The sequence below is a fragment of the Crotalus tigris genome, unplaced genomic scaffold, assembly GCF_016545835.1.
Source record: "Crotalus tigris isolate CLP2741 ecotype Arizona unplaced genomic scaffold, ASM1654583v1 scf7180000020019.1302030, whole genome shotgun sequence".
NCBI classification, from domain to species: Eukaryota; Metazoa; Chordata; class Lepidosauria; order Squamata; family Viperidae; genus Crotalus; species Crotalus tigris.
In genome coordinates, this window is record NW_024097821.1 from 1,066,224 (window position 1) to 1,082,532 (window position 16,309).

Consider the following 16,309-nt stretch of genomic DNA (forward strand, 5'->3'; position numbering starts at 1 on the left):
CTGCCTGAGAGACGGTAGTGGCGGGGGAGAGGAGGAGGAGGAGGAGGAGGAGCGCCCGCGAGCCAGCGCACGGCGCGTGCGCATCCATTTGGGCGCGTCCTCTGAGGGGTCCGAAGAAGAAGAAGCGGCGGCGGCCGGATTAGTCATGGGGGAGGGAAGGTTTGCGCATGCGCATGCCGTGGGGAGGCTCGGGAGGGGCGGCTGAGGGGGGGAGCTGAAGGAAAAGCGGAGAAAAGAGGGGGGAATGGGGGGGAAGCTGAGAGGAAGGGCAGGGTGGCTGCGGGGCCTCTTTTCAGCTATTCTGCGGTTGGAGGTGCTTTTTCAAGGGTTGGACTACAAGGTCCCATCATCCCCATCTCTCGCCTCGGAGTCTCCGTCATTCCCAGCCGTTTGCTGGAGCCGCACCTCATCGAGGTGGCCCTCTTTCCCCAAGCTAGCCGCCGGACAATTCCCCTCACCCTGTGACCATTGGACTGCGTTTCCCATGCCCTCAGTAATTGACTACAATGCCCATCTCTCACCCCCTGCGGCCAATAGAGTTCAATTCTCTTGCCCTCCATCCAGAAAGTAATTGACTACAATTCCCATCTCCCACCCCTCCACCCTATAACCATTAGATTGCAATCCCCATGCCCTCAGTCCACAAACTAATTGACTACAGTTCCCATCTCTGATCCCTTATAGCCTTGAGACTGTGGTTCCCATGCCCTTAATCCAGAAAGTAATTGACTATAATTCCCATCTACCCTCCACGCTGTAACCATTAGATCCCCATGCCCTCAGTCCACAAACTAACTACAATTCCCATCTCCCACTCCCTGTGGCCAGTAGAGTTCAATTCTCTTGCCCTCAATCCAGAAAGTAATTGACTACAACTCCCATCTCCCACCCCCACCCTCCACCCTGTAACCATTAGATTGCAATCCCCATGCCCTCAGTCCACAAACTAATTGACTACAGTTCCCATCTCTGATCCCTTATAGCCATGAGGTTCCCATGCCCTCAATCCTGAAAGTAATTGACTACAACTCCCATCCCCCCCCTGCAGGCCCTTTGCCCGCAAGCCACCTATAGATTGGCACCTTGTAGTATTATAGAGAGATGCTCGTTTCTGGTAAAAAATTTAAAAACTGCATGACATTTAGTAATAATTATTTGCTGATATAATCTTCTTAAAGGTTTTGCCTTTAGTTAAAACTTGAAATGTAAAAAAAATAAAATATTGTAAAGGTGATTACATTTGCTCAAGTTTCAAGAGGGGTGTCTTTGGGCCAGTCCCACTTTTTCAACCTGCCCACCTCACAGGATTGTTGTGGTGGGGCAAACAGGAAGTAGCTGTACAGTATTAATGATGTTTGCCACCTTGAGTTATATCTTAAAATGGGAGGATAAAAAAAAATAATTAAAATATTTATATAGGGTTTATAATACCACATAATATACACATTTCAAGCCTTTTTCTAACAAATCTTACTTTGTATGCTCACTTGGAAACTGACTTTGCAGGAAATACACGGTTAGTCCTTGACTTATGACCACAGTTAAGCTCAAAATTTTTGTTGATAAGCAAGAAGATTGTTAAGTGAATTTTGCCCCATTTTACGACCTTCCTTGCCACAGTTGTTAAGTGAATCACTTGCAGTTTTTAGTAACACGGTTAGTAAATTAGTAACACGGCTGTTAAGTGAATCCGGCTTTGACTTTATCTATCAGAAGGTCGCAAAAGGGGATCACGTGACCCAGGACGCTGCAACCGTCGTAAATATGAGTTTGTTGCCAAGCGTGTGAATTTTGATCACGTGATCCTGGGGATGCTGCAACGGTTATAAGTGTGAAAAACTGTCATAAGTCACTTGTTTTGGTGCTGTTATAACTTTGAACGGTCACTAAATGAATGGTTGTAAGTCAAGGACTACCTGATTCCTGGGGCTATTCTCCCATTACAAAGGATTCAAAGAATGTCAGCCTCAGTCTGAAGAAGGGATGATGTGGGTCATTTTGCAAATGCATGTCTTTGCCGTGATTAATTTTAATTTTTCATGGTTATGCCATCCTGCTGGAATGTCACCACAATGAGGGCAGCAGTGTGTGTGTGTGAGTCATATTTTGTGTATTCCCACTTACCCTGTTCATTTTAAGGTGTGAGGTTGATTCTTCATTTCAGGACAAATGCTCTCTGCTTTGGATTTATGAAAGTTGCTTTCCTATGATTGACAGTTTGAGGTCACTGCTTGCAAAGTGGATATGCCAGCAATTGGTTCAATTAATTTTGCAGACGAACCAGGCATTGTTTGGCCCTGGGACAAATTTTTATCTTTTTTAAAAAAAAAAAAAAAACTTCAACATATTTTGGGATGAGAAGCACTCAAATCAGGAGCATGCTACAGCAGGAATAAAATTTAAAGATCCACTTCCTCCCATTTGTAAAAAGCAGTTTGCAAAGATCAGACAATATCCTTGAATTAAAAAAAAAAAAACTCATGCTCTGGAAATGCAGATTATAAATAACACAAAAACAGAGTTGTAAGGGACCTTGGGTGTCATTTGAGAAAAGTGGCTATCCAGTCTCTTCCTAAAAACCTCCAGTAGTAGTAGTAGTAATTATTATTATTAATAATAATAATAATATTGGAAGGGACTTTGTAGGTCATCTAGTCCAACCTCCTGCTCAGGCAGGAAACCCTACACCATTTCAGACAAATGGCTGTCCAATCTCTTCTTAAAAACTTCCAGTGTTGGAGCATTTACTGCTTCTGGAGGCAGGTTGTTCCACTGGTTAATTGCTCTCACTGTCAGGAAATGTCTCCTTAATTCTAGGTTGCTTCTCTCTTTTGTTAGTTTCCATCTGTTCTTCTCCTTCCTACAGGACTCCTTCTTCTTTGGGGCAGCCCCTGAGATATTGGAACACTGCTATCCTGTCCGCCCTTATCCTTCTCTTCATTAAACTAGACATATCCAATTCCAGCAACCATTCCTTATATGTTTTAGCCTCCAGTCCCCTAATCATCTTTGTTGCTCTTCTCTGTACTCTTTCTAGAGTCTCAACATCTTTTTTTACATCGCGGTGACCAAAACTGTATGCCGTATTCCAAGTGTGGCCTTTCCAAGGCATTGTAAAGTGGTATTAACACTTCACCTGATCTTGATTCTATCCCTCTGTAAATGCAGCCTAGCAACGTGTTGGCTCTTTTGGCAACTGCAGCACATGGCTGGCTCATATTTAAGTGATCGTCCACTAGGACTCCGAGATCCCTCTCACAGTTACTGCTGTTGAGCCAGGTACCACCTATACTATATCTGTACATTTCTTTTTTCTTACCTAAATATAAAACCTTACCATTGAATTTCATTTCGTTGGACAGGGCCCATTGTTCAAGTTTGTCAAGATCTTTCTGGATTCTGAGTTTGTCTTCTGGGGTATTGGCTGTTCCTTCCAGCTTCGTGTCATCTGCAAATTTAATGAGTTCCCCATCTATCCCCTCGACTGAGTCATTGATTAAAAAAAAATTGTGTCTTTATGTTAATATTGGTTTCTCCTTCTGTTTTTAATCTTGTTTAAAATCTTAATGATGCTATTTGTAGAGTCACTTGGCAGAGATGGGCAGCATACAGATTTAATAAATTCAATAAATAATGTAATAAATACATATACTTTAATAAGTAAATATGTTTTATATATATGAAAACGTGTTCTAGGTGACCTAGAAAATTTACAAATAGTCCTTGACTTATAACAATTCATTTAGTGACCATTCAAAGTTACAACAGCACTAAAAAAGTGATAACCATTTTTTTACACTCACAGTTGTTGCAACATTTCCCCCCCCCCTCACATGAAGAAAATTCAGACGCTTGGCAACTGACTCATACTTATGACGGTCACAACATCCCAGGATCACGTGATCAATTTTTGTGACCTCCTGACAAGCAAAGTCAATGGGGAATCCAGATTCCATTAACAACCATGTTACTAACTTAATAAATGCAATTATTCCCTTAAATGCAATTATTCCCTTAACAACTATGGCAAGAAAGATCATGAAGTGGGGTAAACTCACTTAAGAAATGTTTCGCTTAGCAACAAACATTTTGGGATCAATTGTGGTCATAACTTGAGGTCTACCTGCAATTCCCCTGACTTCCCCATGCCATCACACTATGAAACTTTGATAAAGTGGTGTTAAAAGTGATTGTTTTGTTGTTTGGTCCCAGAAATTGGAAAGACACTCTCCTTGACCACGGCCCTCCAGGAAATGCCAAAGAGAAGCAAGAACCAAATTATCCTGCTCCTTCCTCTAGCTTTGAATGGAAACTGCTCTGCTGGAAACAGACATCCTGCTGATCTGACTCTCAACCATTCTAGTCCTCAAGGAGCCCAAACGGCAAAGAACATTTGAGCTCTTCCTCGCACGAGCCCAATGGGACGATTTTCCAGCAAGGTCTGGAATTGGACCTCTGTTTTCTACTCCCTTCGTCGTTCCTGATTTTTGCTCTTCTCCCTGACCCCATTTAAAAAAAAAAAAAACTTTCTGACATCCCAGTCCAGTTACTTCATAGGGACTAGTCTCCTTCCATCTGTCCTCCTCGCCTGAATGGACAGGGAGACTTTTGCGCACGCCACTAAATTTTTCCGTGAGTACAGCGGCTCGACCAGGGGTGCCGCCTGCCAGCCTCACGACCATGTGGACTACATTGAAAAGCCGGAGACGTTCAGCTACGCGGATTTTTTCAAGGATTACTTGATCCCCAACGATCCTTGCATCTTCTCCGCCAAGTTCACGGAGGGCTGGGCCAGCCGGAGGAAGTGGGTCACGCCGGACGGGAAACCCAACTTGGATTACCTCCTGCGGACGTTCGGTAAGCCCACTTTCCATTGAAAAGAATTGGCTGTAACCTTGTTTTTGTTGTCAAGAGGTGGTGGTGGTGGTGACGGCGTTGGCGATTTGCGGTGTGTGGTTTTTGATTTTGCCACAGGCCACAGATTCTGCCTGGCTGAAAATCTGGGGACGACTTCAAGATGCTCCTGCAATTTCGGGGCCGTCATAAATTGGAAGTAAGCCTGCTTCTGTCCAGGAGAGTGAATTGCTAAGGATATGGTGTAGATAGATAGATAGATAGATAGATAGATAGATAGATAGATAGATAGATAGATAGATAGATAGATAGATAGATAGATAGATAGATAGATGATAGATAGATAGATAGATAGATAGATAGATAGATAGATAGATAGATAGATAGATAGATAGATAGATAGCAATATTTCTCAGCCTTAGCAACTTTAAGATGTGGGGACTTCAACTCCCAGAATTATTGGCAGGAGAGTACTGGGAGGTAAACTCCCTCTCCTCTCCTCTTCTCCTGTCCTCGCCCTCTTCCTCCCTCCCTCCTTTCGTCTCTCCTCTCTCCCTCCCTCTCCTCTCCCCTCTCCCTCTGTCCTCACCCCTTGTCCTCTCCTCCCTCTCTTCCTCTCCTGTCCTCACCTTCTTCCTTCCTCCCTCCTTTTGTCTCCTCTCTTCCTCCCTCCTCTCCCCTCTCCCTCTGTCCTCACCCCTTGTCCTCTCCTCCCTCTCTTCCTCTCCTGTCCTCACCTTCTTCCTTCCTCCCTCCTTTTGTCTCCTCTCTTCCTCCCTCCTCTCCCCTCTCCCTCTGTCCTCACCCCTTGTCCTCTCCTCCCTCTCTTCCTCTCCTGTCCTCACCTTCTTCCTTCCTCCCTCCTTTTGTCTCCTCTCTTCCTCCCTCCTCTCCCCTCTCCCTCTGTCCTCACCCCTTGTCCTCTCCTCCTTCTCTTCCTCTCCTGTCCTCACCTTGTTCCTCCCTCCCTCCTTTTGTCTCCTCTCTCCCTTCCTCCCTCCTCTCCTCTCTTCCTCTCTCCTCCTCTTCCTCCCTTTTCTCTCTTCCTCTTTCTCCTCCCTCTCTTCCTCTCTCCTTCCTCTCCACCTCTCTCACCTCTCTCCCTCTCCTCTCCATTTCTCCCACTTCTCTTCTTGCCTACTCTCCCTCTCTACTCCTCTCCTCCCCTTCTCTTCTTCCTCCTTTCCTCTCTCCTCCCTCTCTCCTCTCCCCTCCCACTTTCCATCCCTCTCTCCTCTCCCTGTCTCCCCTCCCCTCCCCAGCACTCAGAAAAAGAGAGAATACCTTTCCTCAGGGTCGCCCACAGGGGTCCTCCACGGTTTGATCCTTCAGCCCTGACCCAGGGGGAAAAAACGCTCCCCCCCCCACTGGGCTGAAAGAGTTTATATTGCAGGCGAGGCTGTGGTCCCCGTGGCCAACTGTGATGCCAAGGAGTACAATTGTAACCCCAAGGAGCATCTTAAACTCAAGGAGTACATAAACTATTGGAAGGAACACATTAAAAAGAGCTATCGCTCCGCCCGCGGCTGCCTTTATCTCAAGGACTGGCATTTGCAGAGGTAAGCCACGGCTTGGAAAAATGGGCGGCATGCTCGCCACAGATGCCGGCATGCTGCTAAGTCCCCTCGGTGGATGACCTTTTTTTTTTCTTTTTTTTTTTAAAACTGCGTCAGGTGCTCCTGCTCCTGATGCAAAACTTGCTCAGAAGAAATCATGTTTTAATTTGCCCCCCCCCATCAGGAACCCACAGCACGGATTTCTGCCCGAAGCTGCAGGAATCATGTTTAATTTGCATTTTTTCCGTGATGAACTCACTTCACCTGCTGTTGTTTTCCTCCTGAATGCTTTGAATGCGTTTTTATTTATTTGTTTTTTGTGTTTCTCCCCCCCCCCTCTTCCTATAATTTGCACGCCTCTTGAATTCCACCACGGTTGTGCTGCACGGGCGTGCTTCCTTCTTCCATGTCATAGCACCCTTAGACAGGCAGGCAGTCCTCGACTTATAACTGTTCGATTAGTGACCGTTCAAAGTTACGCGAAAAAAAGTCACCTTGCACTTAACAACCCATGCAGCATCCCCACAGTCAGGGGGTCAGCTTGGCCCCACGGCATGTACTTACGACAGTTGCAGTGTCTCCTGGGGTCATGTGATCCCCTTTTTTGACCTTCTGACAAGCAAAGTGAGTGAGGAAGCCGGAATCACTTAACAACCCTGTTACTCGCTTAACAACTGTGGCACGTAAAATGGGGCAGAATTAACCGTCTCGCTTAGCAAAAGAGAAATTTTGGGCTCCATCGTGGTTGTCAGTCGAGGACTCCCTGTATCTGTTTGGCTGTATAGTCCTCTTAAGATATTAAACCACCATCTGCCCTTTGATACGCTCTGGTTTGGCGCAGACTTCAAATGTTGTCATAATCCTTGTCTCTTTAAGGACATTTCCAGATCAGGAGGTCTACACCACGCCCATCTATTTCTCCTCTGATTGGCTGAATGAGTATTGGGAAGCCATCGCTGTGGATGACTACCGGTTTGTCTACATGGGACCTAAAGGCTCATGGTAGAACTACCTCCTGATTGTTTTTTTTTCTTGGGGGAAGGAAATGTTTGTTTATAATAACTGTGATGATGTTCCATCAATTTGTGGTTGATTCTTGGTGAGCACCTAGATAGGTTTTCTGCAGGATGTTCTCATCCAACCTGGTTCTTCAAGTCTTCCTCCAATGGTGCCCCATCAACCCTGTAACTGAGTGTCTATGGTGATTCTCAGTCATCCAGGTCAGTGATCACATAGATCTAGTTTATAACAAACACACACCCAAAGGACTACCCTTCACTCATCCACTCAACACCAGCATTTCTGAGTGAAAATTGGGTGGCCACTCAAAGAAATGAGGATTGTCTGTTCTACCTGCAGATAAATACTAATTCAATGTTTCTCAACCTTGACCACTTGACTTCAAATTCCAGAATTTCCCCAACCCGCTTGCCCACCATAGAATTAGCTTCTTCTTCTTCTTCTCCTCCTTCTCTATCTCTGTCTTCTCTTCTTCATTGTCTATTTTCTCCTTCTCCTCCTCATTGCCTATCTCCTCCTCTTCCATATTCTCCTTCTCGTTGTCTTCTCCAACTTCTCATTGTCCATCTCCTTCTCTTGGTCTTTCTTCTCCTTCTCATTGCCTATCTTCTCCTCCTCCTGTTTCATGTTCCCTTTCTCATTGTCTTTTCCATCTCCATCTTCTCCCCATTGTCCATCTTCTCCATCTCCATCTTCTCCTCATTGTCCATCTTCTTCTCTTTGTCTTTCTTCTCCATCTTCTCCACATTGTCCATCTTCTCTTTGTCTTTCTTCTCCATCTTCTCCTCCTCGTTGTCTGTCTTCTCCATCTTCTCCTCTTCATTGCCTATCTCCTCCATGTTCTCCTTCTCATTGTCTTCTCCAGCTTCTCCTCATTGCCATCTTCTCTTGGTCTTTCTTCTCCAGCTTCTCCCCATTGTCCATCTTCTCTGCATTGTCCATCTTTGTTTTTTTGTCTTTCTTCTCCATCTCCTCCTCCTCATTGTCTATCTTCTCCATCTTCTCCTTGTCCTCCTCGTCCATGTTCTCCTTCTCATTGTCTTCTCCAGCTTCTCATTGTCCATCTTCTTCTCTTGGTCTTTCTTCTCCATCTTCTCCTTCTCATTGCCTATCTTCTCCTCCTGTTTCATGTTCCCTTTCTCATTGTCTATCTTCTCCATCTTCTCCTTATTGTCCATCTTCTTCTTTGTCTTCTCCATCTTCTCCTCATTGTCCATCTTCTCGTTGTGTTTTTTTTCTCCTTCTCCTTCATCTCCTCCTCATTGTCTGTCTTCTCCCTCCCTTTCTCCTCCTTCTTCTACATCAGTGGTTCTTAACCTGTGCGTCGCGACCCTTTTGGGGGTTGAACGACTCTTTCACGGGTCACCTAAGACCATCGGAAAACACATATTTCCGGTGGTCTTAGGAACCGAGACACCGCTCCTCTATTTGGCCGCTGCCACTGCCCTCCTCCTCCTCTGCTGGCTCCTCCACCTGCATGTGAGTCGGAGGCCAGCCGGCCGGGCCGCCAGGGGAGAAGCGGTGCCTTCTAAGTAAGAGCTGGTGCTCCGGCTGCGCCCCTCGCGTGCGACGAGTCAGTGAAGGGTTTGCAGCAGTTATAAAGTTCAACATCAAATTAGTTTCTTTAACATCCAAATCTACAATAATACCCCACAAAAATAATTGCAGAGTAAACTTTTTTTCTTAAAAAATCTTTTGAATATTCCACCAAATCTTAATCCAAAAAGCTCTAATATATTTACAAGCCCACCAAATATGAAATAAGTTGCATCTAAATTTCCACATCTCCAACATTTGGGCTGTAAATTCGGATACATGCGGAGTCTCCCTCTTACTCAGTGTGTCCACCTACTTCTTCCTCACCTTCCCATCTCTTCCCTTTTCTGCCAGGACGCCCTTCCACGCCGACGTCTTCCGCTCTTACAGCTGGTCAGCCAACATTTGTGGCAAAAAGAAATGGCTGGTCTTCCCCCCAGGCCAAGAAGAGTTTCTAAAAGACCGTCACGGCCACCTGCCATTTGACATCACGGCCCCCGATTTGAAGAATGACTCCCTGTATCCCCGCTACGCTCAGAGCAGCCCGCCGGTCGAAATCATACAGGAAGCCGGTGAGATAGTCTTCATCCCGAGCGGTTGGCATCATCAGGTTTACAATCTGGTGAGAATCTTCTGAAAACCACCATCTGTGCACCGCCCAGTGGTTGCTACTGCTGCTGGGTAGCGTGTATTTTCGTTGTAGGGCCACCGAGAGGAAGGTTCACCACAGAGTCCACAAGATTCTGGGCATTGTTTCCTCTGATGCCACATTAAACAACTGTGGCTGCTCAGAGTTGGTTGCACACGGCTCGGCTTATTTTACTTAATTTCGTTGTGAGTTCCACAACGACAATAAAGACATTCTATTCTGTTTTTAATCTTGATATAAGCGAAAAGCAAGAGAGCCAGTTTGTGGGTTAGTGGCTAAAGCAGCAGGCTAGAAACTAGGAAAATATGAGTTCCAGTCCCGCCGTAGGCACAAAAGCCAACAGTGACTTTGGGCCAATCAGCAAGAGACGGGGAGTTCTAGTTCCACCTTGGGCATGGAAGCCGGCTGGGTGACTTGAGCCAATCAGCAAGAGATGGGGAATTCTAGTCCCGCCTTAGGCACAAAAGCCAGCTGGGTGACTTTGGGCCAATCACCGTGAGTTCTAGTCCCACCTTAGGCATGAAACCCGGCTGGGTGACTTCGGACCAATCACCAGGAGAGGGAGAGTTCTAGTCCCGCCTTAGGCACAAAAGCCAGCTGGGTGATTTCAGGTCAATCACCAGGAGACGGTGAATTCTAGTCCCGCCTTAGCAATGAAAGCCACTTGGATGACTTCAGTCCAGTCACCAAGAAACTGTCTGTGAGGCTTGGCCCAATGTCATCCAGCCATTTTTTTATTCTTAAGGCAGGATTAAAACTCATTATCTCCCGGTATTTGAGCCCTGATGGTGCAGTGGTTAGAGTACAGTACTGCAGGCTCCTTCTGCTGACTGCCAGCTGCCTGCAGTTCAGCAGTTCGTGTCTCACCGGCTCAAGGTTGACTCAGCCTTCCCTCCTTCTGAGGTCGGTAAGATGAAGACCCAGATTGTTGGGAGGTGCAAGATGCTGACTCTGTAAACCGCTGGGGGGGGGGGGGCTGTGAAGCATGGTGAAGTAGTTTATAAGTCTAACTTTGCTCTTTGGCTCAAAGTCACCCAGCCCCCTTTTATGCCAAAGTTTCAGCCCTAAATTTCCAGCTTCATCCCCCAACTTCCTGTCTTCCTAGACCCAATCCACCATACGAGTTGAATTCTCTTTTTAAACCAGGTCTAGGCCACCTTGGCTCTTTTATGACTCGTGGATTTCAACTCCCAGAATTCCTGTGCCAGCCATGCTGAGGAGAAATGGAGAGGTTTTCATGTTTAGCCATGCCGGCTCAGGAATTCTGGGAGTTGAAGTCCACGAGCCATAAAAGAGGCAAGGTGGCCTACCTTGTGAAACCTAATCCTTTTCTGCGGTGAAATATTTGACTTTCGATGGACCGGTGAACAGAATTTTCATCCTGGGGCCCACCTTAATTCTTCAAGGAATTCAGTCCCTTAGGCTAGCGGTCGACCCATAGCGACACACACACACACACACACACACACACACACCTACCCCTCCTCTCCCAGGTGCCCTAGCTTGGAGGGGGGATAAACATTTCCGGTTTCGTGTCCCCTCCCAGGAAGATACTATCTCCATCAACCACAACTGGGTGAACGGCTGCAACTTGGCCATCATGTGGAGCTTCCTCCAGGACGAACTCGCCGCCGTCCAGCGGGAGATCAAAGAGTGGAAAGAGAGCATGGAAGACTGGCACCTGCAATGCCAGGTAAAATGCACCTGGGGAAAAGTCAGCCTTTCACCAGGAATCTGTCCCTCTCCCCCCCCCCCAGAATACAGATACTCCTCGACTTACGTCCGCAATTAATCCCCTGATTTTTGTTGCCTAGCGAGACAGTTCTTTAAGTGAGTTTTGCCCCTTTTTACGGCCTGTCTTGCTGCAGTTGTTCAGTTAATGAAGTGAATCTGGCTTTCCCCCGCTGACAGTTGCTTGTTCAGAAGGTTGCAGAAGAGCATCACGTGACCCGTCCCCCCCCCCCCGGAAGACTGACTGTCATAAGCGTGAGTCAGTTGCCGAGCATCCAGATATGGATTGTGTGATTCTGTGGGGATGCTGCAATGGTCGGAAGTGTGAAAAATGGTCCTAAGTCACTTTTTTTTCAATGCCACTGTAACTTCAGATGGCCACTAAACAAATGGTTGTAAGTTAAGGAGTATCTATAACCAGACAGGTTGTAACTGCGTTAAAGCGCATTTCGGTTTTGACTGCCTACAGCAGGGGTCTTCCAGCTTGGCTCTTTGATGACTGGTGGACTTCAACTCCCAGGATTCCTCAGCCAGGCTCTCTCGCTTGCTCGCTCTCTCTGCCTCTCTCCTCTGTCTGTCTGTCTGTCTGTCTGTCTGTCTGTCTGTCTCTCTCTCTCTCTCTCTCTCTCTCTCCCTTTCTCTCTCTGTCTGTCTCTCTCTCCCTTTCTCTGTCTGTCTCTCTTCTCTGTCTTTCTCTGCTTCTCTCTCTGCCTTTCTCTGTCTCTCTCTCTCTCCCTTTCTCTCTCTCTCTGCCTTTGTCTCTCTGTCTGTCTCTCTGTCTGTCTGCCTTTCTCTCTCTGTCTCTCTTCTCTGTCTGTCTCTGCCTCTCTTTCTCTCTCTCCCTTTCTCTGCCTGTTTCTCTCTCTGCCTTTCTCTCTCTCTCTCCCTTTCTCTCTCTCTCTCTCTCTGCCTCTCTCTCTCTCTCCCTTTCTCTCTCTCTCTCTCTCTCTCTCCCTCCCTTTCTCTCTCTGTCTCTCTTCTCTGTCTCTCTCTCTCTCTCTGCCTTTCTCTCTCTCTCTCCCTTTCTCTCTCTCTCTCTCTCTGCCTTTGTCTCTCTCTGTCTCTCTCTCTCTCCCTTTTTCTCTCTCTCTCTCTCTCTCTCCTCTGTCTGTCTCTCTCTGTCTCTCTCATTCTTATGTCCAATAATTGCTCCTGTAGAAAGAATTTACTTCCGTAAGCAACTTCTATTCAGGTTTTATTTAAAATATTCTAAACGTAATTCTAAGTTCGGGATATTTTTTGGAATAAAACCTGAGCAGAACTGCAGCTTAGCCTCTTGGCCTGAGCGAAGACACCGTTAAGCTCCAAACCATCCCATCCCGTTTCAGCAGAACCTCACTGAACACCCTTTATTTAATTCTATATATTTTTCCTCCCCGGGCGATGTCCCGGGACTTCAGCCTCTCTCCTTCCCCTTCCCCAGGTGCTGATGAAGTCCTACACCGGCATCGATTACAAAGAGTTCTACAACTTCCTGAAGATCATCGGGGAAAATCGCATTTTTGTGCTGGAGCACCACCACTCCGAGGACGACGCCTCCAAGCGCTCCTCCCGGGCCGCCCTCTCCAGCCTGGGGATGCTTCACGCCGTGTTCGACCTCAAAAGGACCGCAAAAGTCTTGGCCTCCCTGAATGCCAACGAGGAATTCAAGAAGCTCAACCCCGAAGCCCTCTCCCCTCCCCCGCAGGCCCTCCTGCTCCGGCTGAAGGCCGCCATCGACACCGCCCTGCTCTGAGCCCCCCCCCCCTTTGCTAGTGAAGCACTTCCAGTCTGCAAGCAACCTTCCCTTGCCAGCTGGCTGCCTATGAATATTTATCTTCTTCTCTATCTCTCTTTTTTCTTCTTCTTCGATCACCCCTTTTTTAAAAGTTTCCAGCACGAAAAAAAATCACTTTTTTTTGAAGAGGCTGACGTGCAAAAAGTAGCGGTAGAGAATTTTTAGAGAATTTAGAAGGTAAAGCTAAAGGAGTCCCTGTAGGTTGTACAGGTAGTCCTCGACTTAACGACTTAACAATTGAGCCCAACATTTCCGTTGCTAAGCAAGACATTTGTTAAGTGAGCTTTGCCCCCTTTTGACGACCTTCCTTGCCACCGTTCTTAAGGGGATCCCTGCAGTGGTTAAATTGAGTCACCCGGTTGTTAAGTGAATCTGGCTTCCCCCGTCGACTTTGCTTGTCCAAAGGTCGCAAAATGAGGACTCATAAATATGAGTCGATTGCCAAGCGTCCGAATTTGGATTGCATGGACACAGAGATGCTGCAGCGGTTGTTAAGTGTGAAAAACGGCCATAAGCCACTTGAACCGTCACTAAATGAACTGTTGTAAGTCAAGGATTATCTGTGCTCCACTAGCTGACGTTAGGGGGTGAACTAAAGAATTTAAGAGAGTAGGAAATTTTGCTGAAAAGTCATAGGATTGCAATACTACTGGTTATTTAATTTAATTCTGGCCGAATCAAACTCGATAGAACTTAATTCTGAATCATTTTCTCTCTCTCTCTCTCTCTCTCTCTCTCTCTCTCTCTCTCTCTGTTTTCTGAGGTTTTCATGGGTGTTTGTATGTAGTTCTTTGGTTATTCAGGTTTTCTCCTGCGTAAAATTGGAGGTGTCTTGGCGACGTTTCGACGAAGTCTCATTCGTCATCTTCAGGCTGGTGTTTTCAGCTTCGTGCTTCTAGGAGAAATGTGTTTCTTCCTTTTAACTGCCGGTGGGGGTATGAACTGATTGGATGAGAGCTTGGCTGCATTCTGATTGGATGGAGGTGTGTTCTGATTGGTTAGGAGCTTGGCTGTGCTGATTGGATGGGGGGGGTTGGCTGTGCTCTGATTGGTTGGGGGAGTGTTCTCTTTGGGTGGGGGCTTTGTTGTGCTCAGGTTAGTCTGAGTTGCACAGGAATGTGAGATGGTGAGCTGCATTGCTATGGTGAGCTGCATTGCCAAGCTCCTAACCAATCAGAACACACTTCCATCCAATCAGAACACAGCCAAGCTCTCATCCAATCAGTTCATACCCCCACTGGCAGTTGAAAGGAAGAAACACATTGCTCCTAGAAGCACGAAGCCGAAAACACCAGCCTGAAGATGACAAATGAGATTTCGTCGAAACGTCGCCAAGACACCTCCAATTTTATGCGGGAGAAAACCCAAATAACCAAAGACCTACACAGACACACACACACACACACACACACACACACATGGATGTCTATAGAAGCTTGTACTCTTAGCAACACTGCTTTGTTTTGATTCTTTGGGAATCTTTGGAAAAGAGAGAAAAGAAAGAAGGGGGATAGAAATTGCTTATTTGTTGCTTGAAGCCATTTTTCCCTTGGTTGGTGAATGCGAGAGAGAGACAGTTAGGAATCTTCAGCTCAGGCTTAGCATGAACTTTTCAGGGACTGAACAAAGCTTGTTGTGGGTCTTAGGTGGCCCAAGGTGGCATGTGGACAAGGGTGTCCACTTTTTCTACAAGCCATGTTTGCTTTCTCGGCTTCAAGGGCTGCTTTTCACCTTGCCTTTCTGCTTTGAGTTCAAGACGCTTTAGAAATCAGCAGGGTTCCCGTTTTTTCCTTCACTTTTTTTAAACCAAGATTTCCTGAAATCCTTCTCAGCAGCTCCAGGCCTGGAGCAGAACCATCCTTGGAGAAATTGAAGAGACGAGGAGAGCATAGAATTAACAGGGTTCGAAGAGACCTTGGAGGTCTTCTAGTCCACCCCCCAGGAACAAAGGCTTGGTCTGGAGCAAGAATTGACTTTTCAACCTCGGTTAGGATGGGGTTTGCTCCGTGTCCCTCTGAGACCCGACCTTCTCTCTTCCTCCTTGATCAGATGCGATGGGCAAACGTGGAGACTGCTCAAGCTGCGAGTGGGGGAAGAGGAAAGAGGACCACTTGGAGATTGGAGGAGGCGTTCCTTCAAAGCGACAAGTGGAGGAAACAGACTAACCTACAACATGTTATGTTAACCTACAACAGTTGCTTGGTGGAAGGGTATCCCTTCCTTTAAAAAAGGACAGCACAAAATTTAGTGTATATTTTAGGAATAATCCATACCATTCTTGGTGCTCTCTGAGCTTGGTGGTTTTCTTGCAGACGTTTCATGACCCAACTAGGGAACATCATCAGGGCTACTAAAGGACTGGGGTTTGAGGAGGAAGAAAGAAAGAACTGTGGCGTCCTTGGTGCTCTCTGAGCTTGGTTTCCTTGCAGACGTTTCATGACCCAACTAGGTAGCATCATCAGTGCTAGAAGGGAGTGGGGTTTGCAGAGGGGGGGAGGACGAAGGGGAATCCTTGGTGCTCTTGGAATTTGGTTCCTTGCAGATATTTCATTACCCAACTAGGTAACATCATCAATGCTAGAACGGAGTAGGATTTGTGGATAGAAGAATGAGGAGGAGGAGGACGACTATGGGGTCTTTGGTGCTCTCTGAACTTGGTGGTTTTCTTGCAGACGTTTCATGACCCAACTAGGTAACGTCATTGCTAGAAGGGAGAGGGGTTTGTGGATAGGAGGAGGAGGAGGATTGTGAGGGTGCTCTCTGAGCTTGGCTGTTTTCTTGCAGATGTTTCATGACCCAGCTAGGGAACGTCATCAGTGCTGGGAGGGAGGGGGGATTTGGTCTGTTTTATGTATAAGTGGCTTACCCTGCCAGCGTTGGTGGGAGTGCCCTTGATTAGGCTGTTGTTTGCTGCTTGATTGCTTATCTAACTTGCTAGTTCCTTGATTGGGATGTGATTTACAACTTGGTTGTTAAATCTAGTGTTAGTCTTGCTATTCAGGACCCACCAAGAATATTCCCACCAGCAGCATGGCAATCATATAAACAGAGAGCAAAAACCATACTCCTTTTTAGCACTGATGATGTTATCTAGTTGGGTCATGAAACGTCTGCAAGGAAGCAACCAAGCTCATAGTCCTCCTTTTCCTCCTATGTTGTCGTCGTCCTCCTTCCTTCTAGCACTGA

The 16,309-nt window shown here is 46.6% G+C and overlaps 1 protein-coding gene across 4 annotated transcripts; it reads left to right on the plus strand.

The window, feature by feature from the left end:
* The first annotated feature begins 52 nt into the window (after window positions 1–52).
* On the plus strand, window positions 53–13,949 carry JMJD4 (jumonji domain containing 4). Of its 4 annotated transcripts, none has more exons than XM_039365248.1 (7): window positions 53–159; window positions 4,213–4,857; window positions 6,248–6,413; window positions 7,287–7,412; window positions 9,321–9,588; window positions 11,162–11,308; window positions 12,770–13,949. In XM_039365248.1, exons 2-7 carry the CDS (start codon window positions 4,593–4,595, stop codon window positions 13,079–13,081), a joined length of 1,284 nt encoding a protein of 427 aa, XP_039221182.1. In that variant the 5' UTR covers window positions 53–159; window positions 4,213–4,592; the 3' UTR covers window positions 13,082–13,949. The 4 variants fall into 4 exon arrangements, with proteins under 4 accessions (XP_039221182.1, XP_039221181.1, XP_039221184.1 ...); XM_039365247.1 differs by lacking the exon at window positions 53–159 and adding an exon at window positions 3,218–3,279; XM_039365250.1 differs by lacking the exon at window positions 53–159 and adding an exon at window positions 3,218–3,279 and having other exon boundaries at window positions 9,321–9,538.
* Window positions 13,950–16,309: the final 2,360 nt, after the last annotated feature.